The sequence below is a fragment of the Amblyomma maculatum genome, chromosome 4 (genome assembly GCF_055883805.1).
Source record: "Amblyomma maculatum isolate TAMU_Amacu chromosome 4, ASM5588380v1, whole genome shotgun sequence".
In the NCBI taxonomy this organism is placed as follows: Eukaryota; Metazoa; Arthropoda; class Arachnida; order Ixodida; family Ixodidae; genus Amblyomma; species Amblyomma maculatum.
The window spans coordinates 112,768,712-112,773,221 of record NC_139347.1 but is presented as its reverse complement, the minus strand read 5'-3'; the positions used below and the strand labels follow the sequence as shown (position 1 = coordinate 112,773,221).

Here is a 4,510-nt window from a genome sequence, read left to right as displayed (position 1 = left end):
ATATTATCAATGGACAAGGCACCGTCTTTAATCTTAAGTAAAGGAATTATTTTAGATGGTTTCCATTCTGGGTGTATCCAAGCATATTTGATGGAATAATTTACTAGCTCTAATAATGTCTCAGGTGACTCGTAAAAAAGAATTTTTAACGTTTTTGAAGTTACGTTGTCAGGACCGGGAGCAGCGGCTGGTAATCTCATAACTATAGGAGAAAGGTCAGAAACGAAAATTTGAGGATCATAACTGGTTCCATTGGCATTACAGATATCGACCATGAAGGAAGTGTAGACGAGAAACGCTTCTCCAGTCCTTTGACAATTGTTTCAATTGTGTCTATTGCTTCATGGGGAGGCAAAATAAAGGAATGTAGATTTTGTGCTTGCGGAATCCTTTTCCGCGAGCGTAAAAAACCGAAAAGAGCAGTTCGATTGCCAGATTTAGAGAGGAAATTCATACTCGTCCTTCGCTTTTGCAACTGTACGTTTAAAAGTAGCTGTAATGAACTTGTAATCCTGCCAGTTTTTCGGGCATTGGTTGTGGAGAAGCTTTTTCCATACCGCCTTTCTACGTCTGTAATCTCGGGAAAAATCAGCCTTCCACCAAACAGCTGAAGTATTCACCTTTGAGCTCCGTACCAAGATCTCAGACTTCTTACGGCAATCCTCAATCACCGAGCATAAGCGTTTTGATTTTTGTTCTCCATCCGTGCTAGTCAATGACTCAAGATTAGAGCGTAATGTTAACTGAAAGTTATTACAGTTGATAAATGACTTCAACTGAGAAGTCGCTGGAGTTACAGGGCGATTAACCTCAAACGCAATCGGTATGCTGTCACTAGAGGTGCCACAATCAAGTGTCGACCAATTATTAACGAAAAGACTGGGAGAGGTAAAAGTTAAATCTAACACAGATTGACTGTGTTTTCTTATGAAAGTGGCCGAACCCGAATTTATACAGGAAAAGTTATTTGTTATCCAATCCCAAAGACGCTTGCCACAACTATCTGTCTTGTTGCCCCATGACACATTATGCGAATTAAAATCACCAGCCAGAAGAACTGAGTTTCGACAATTAACTAATAGCAGATCTAGAGGTTTCGTATCTTGTACACCGCTAGGGAAATAAGCATTCACTAAGGAAAACGGATTGTGCCCTGGAATTTCAAAGTCAAGGGCCAATAACGCATAATCTATAGAAGATAGCTGGAAAGAAATCTTAGCCCTGTGACAGAATTTTGTACAGACAAATATAAATAAACCTCCTCCTTTTGATTGGCGATCTTGTCGGAATGAATGATAATTTTGTAAATAGAAATGCTTTTCGGCTGTTAGCCAAGTTTCTTGCAAAATAATTATATGTGGATCATATTGAGAAGAAATGTAGACTAAATATGTTGAAGCTGTTAGAATTGAACGACAGTTCTACTGGATAACTTTCAGTGCCCCTATGATTGCGAAGTCTGGGCAGCCGCAACTGCCTGCCCCAAAATATTATCCTTTGGCTTTGATGCATGCTAATGTTGCTTTGATTTTGGTTGGGACCGCGGAGAAGAATGGTTGGACATGGGAGACCCACACCGTTTTAGAATTCTTACCTCTGATTCCACCATCTCTGCGTCATTAATGTCTCCATCCTCATCTGGAGGAGTAGTCCTTTGAGGCGAAGCAACAATAGTGCTTTCAAGCAGTTGAGAGCTTTCATAGGGCATGTTTTCTATGAAAGGGGCTGTTCCTGATTGCAAGGCTTGCGTTAGCTGAACTGCCAGAACGTTAGAAAAACACTCTGTGACAGTAGCAACTATCCGGTCGACCATTTTAGTCATTGAGGCTTCCACTGCAGTCATTATCGCCTTTTGAGATTAATGTATCCAGAGGCACACCTGATCGGCCTGACACACCTGCATAACCGTGCAATCGCTCCTTAACTTCTGTTACAGCGTGACGACGAAAACAGCGTTTTCTGTCTATTACTTCTAGAATTTGAAGCTCCTGTTTTCGAGACGGACAATCCAAGGAGCTTGCAGCGTGGGCTCCACCGCAAAGTAAGCATTTGTCGATTTGTTGTGAACATGATGACGAATGATGACCATCGCCACTTTTGCAACACCGCACGGAGGACTTACAACCACGAGCACTGTGACCATATCGCCAGCAATTAGTACACTGCAGTGGCTTAGATTCAAGAGGATCCACATGGAAGATCAATGGTCATGCTTTTATCTCTGACGGGCATGAAGTTCCCGCAAATGTAGCAATCACTGACTCTGTTGGTACCCACGTATTATTAGCCTCCCGGCTGTAACGATACACCGCTACCACACCAGCCGCCGAAAGAAGGTCGAGGGTCTCAGCTGGAGTTAAAGAAGAGTCTATCACTCGGACCAATCCTTTTGCGCATGCAAGATGAGTAGGGATAAAAGTGCTCCCCTGAAGCGATGCAAATGAATTGCATTTCAGCAGATCCCTAACGCATTTCAGGTCTGGAGATCGGCACAGTATTCCGCCACGCCTAAACTGCCTCACTTCTGTGATCGAGTCATACAGGGAAGAGGCTGCCTGGAGAGCAGCTCGAACAGTCCCAGGGTTATTCATTTTGCTAAATCCGCCATCCTTGGGCACCAGCGCTACAGGAATGTTTGGAACGCCAGATCGTAGGAACGCTTCCAGAAGTAGATCGTTAGGCATAATGAAAGCCTACCAGGGGGAGCGCCCCTGGCCGGGAGACTGCGTAGACATCACTTTACAGTCATACAGTGGGACAACATGGTGTAGGAGCCGGTAACCGTATCTCGTGGTCTTAGGCAGGGATGCCCCATGTCGCCCATACTTTTTATGCTCTATGTGTCCCGTATGACAAAACGACTTGCAGACAGTGGTGTGGGTTTTTACCTCACATACATGGAAAATGGTATTTCCCAGCATCGCTGCATCCCAGCCCTGCTGTATGCTGCCGACATCGTTTTGATGGCGGACTCAGTCCCTGACCTCCAGACCCTGCTGGATATATGCTCGGAGGAGGATTCAGACCTTAGCATGAGTTTCAACGCCAGGAAATCGGCTCTCCTGGAGCCCAACAGTATTAAAGCAGGAGGCGAGAAGCCAACCATGCGACTCCAGGGAACCGAGATTACCTGGACAACGGTATACAAGTACCTCGGCGTCGAACTCACTGCTGAGAGAGCGTATCTGAGGGACTATGAAACAAAGCTCCGCGCCAAGGCATTGGCGAGGAGAGCGCTCTTTGGCTCCAGGGCGCTGTGGACGTTCAGCCGTTTCGAGGTTGTTAGGGCCCTGTGGAAGTTGATGGCCGTACCTGGGCTCACCTACGGAAACTCCGTACAGTGCATCTCTTCAGCTACACGGGGGGCCCTCGAGGTCCGCCAACGTGAGGCTGGTCGCCTTGCGCTGGGAGTCCATGGATATGTCACGAACGAGGCCGTACAGGGCGACCTCGGATGGTCGTTCTTTGAAGCGCGTGAGACCACTGCCAAACTTGCCATGCAGCGTCGCCTCAGTGCTCTGCCCGACGGTAGATGGTGCAGGGAGGTGTAAGAGTACATAGTACTTAAATGCTCCAACACCAAGTGGATGCTTCGAACTCGGAGACTGGCCGAAAAGTACGGAATTCCGCAAGCCGGCCTGTCAGAGGTACCCTAGCCTGCGTGAAAAAGAAGATCCGCCACCAGGTTCGGGAAGCGGAAACAGAGAGATGGCTCAGAGAAACACAGGCGAAGTCATATTTGGCAGTATACTCCAGTGCCAAGCATACCATCACTAAAAAAAACCTCTACGACAACACACGAGGTAGCGGGCTGCTTTGCGAGGCACGTAGCGGCGTGCTGCGCACAAGGACAATACGAGCCAATTATACCGAGGGCTTAGATACCCGGAGCCCCAGGTGCGGCGCGGCCGACGAGACCATCCAACATGTAGTGACTGAGTGTCCAGAACTGCGACCCGTCCCCACTGCAACAGCGACAACACCAACGGAGGCGCTTTTGACAGCACTCGGTCTACAGTCGACGATGAGACTAGGGTAATCATGGGGGCAGTGGAGACGACAAAGCGCCGCCTCGAGGACTGGTGGCGCAACAGAGAAGCCTGTTAAAATTCTTCTTTCTCTCTCTTTCTTACTTCTTCGGACTATTTGACTGAACATTTAGCATAGAATTTTCTCTCACTCCTCAATTTTTTCTACCCGTTTCTCCTGGCCTAATCCAGAACTTTGTGATCCCCCGATACAAAGGGGAACGGCCGCATCAGCATCAGCATCATCAGCAATCTCTCTGCGAGCGTTATCAGCACGCTGAAAAGCACACATGCGCTGGGGAAACCAGAAAAAGAGGACCAGCCGCCCAATACTTAGCCGATTCACGCCTTCTGCTCGTAGCGGTCACTGAACGTTGGCTGCGACAGCAATGGAACGCGCTCCCCTTTCGGGAGCGTCGTCGTCTATGCCAACCAGCAACCACTTCGTCGTCTACTATACTAGGCACTAACTGTCTCCGCTT

At 47.8% G+C, this 4,510-nt stretch overlaps 1 protein-coding gene across 1 annotated transcript; it reads left to right on the top strand.

Annotated features, from left to right (window-relative positions):
- The first annotated feature begins 2,813 nt into the window (after window positions 1-2,813).
- LOC146191966 (uncharacterized) lies at window positions 2,814-3,551 on the top strand. Its single transcript, XM_084600412.1, has one exon. It carries the CDS (start codon window positions 2,814-2,816, stop codon window positions 3,549-3,551), a length of 738 nt encoding a protein of 245 aa, XP_084456538.1.
- The last annotated feature ends 959 nt before the right edge of the window (window positions 3,552-4,510 follow it).

Coding starts and splice junctions, on each gene's coding strand:
- LOC146191966 (XM_084600412.1), top strand. CDS start 2,814: ATGTCGCCCATACTTTTTATGCTCTATGTGTCCCGTATGACAAAACGA.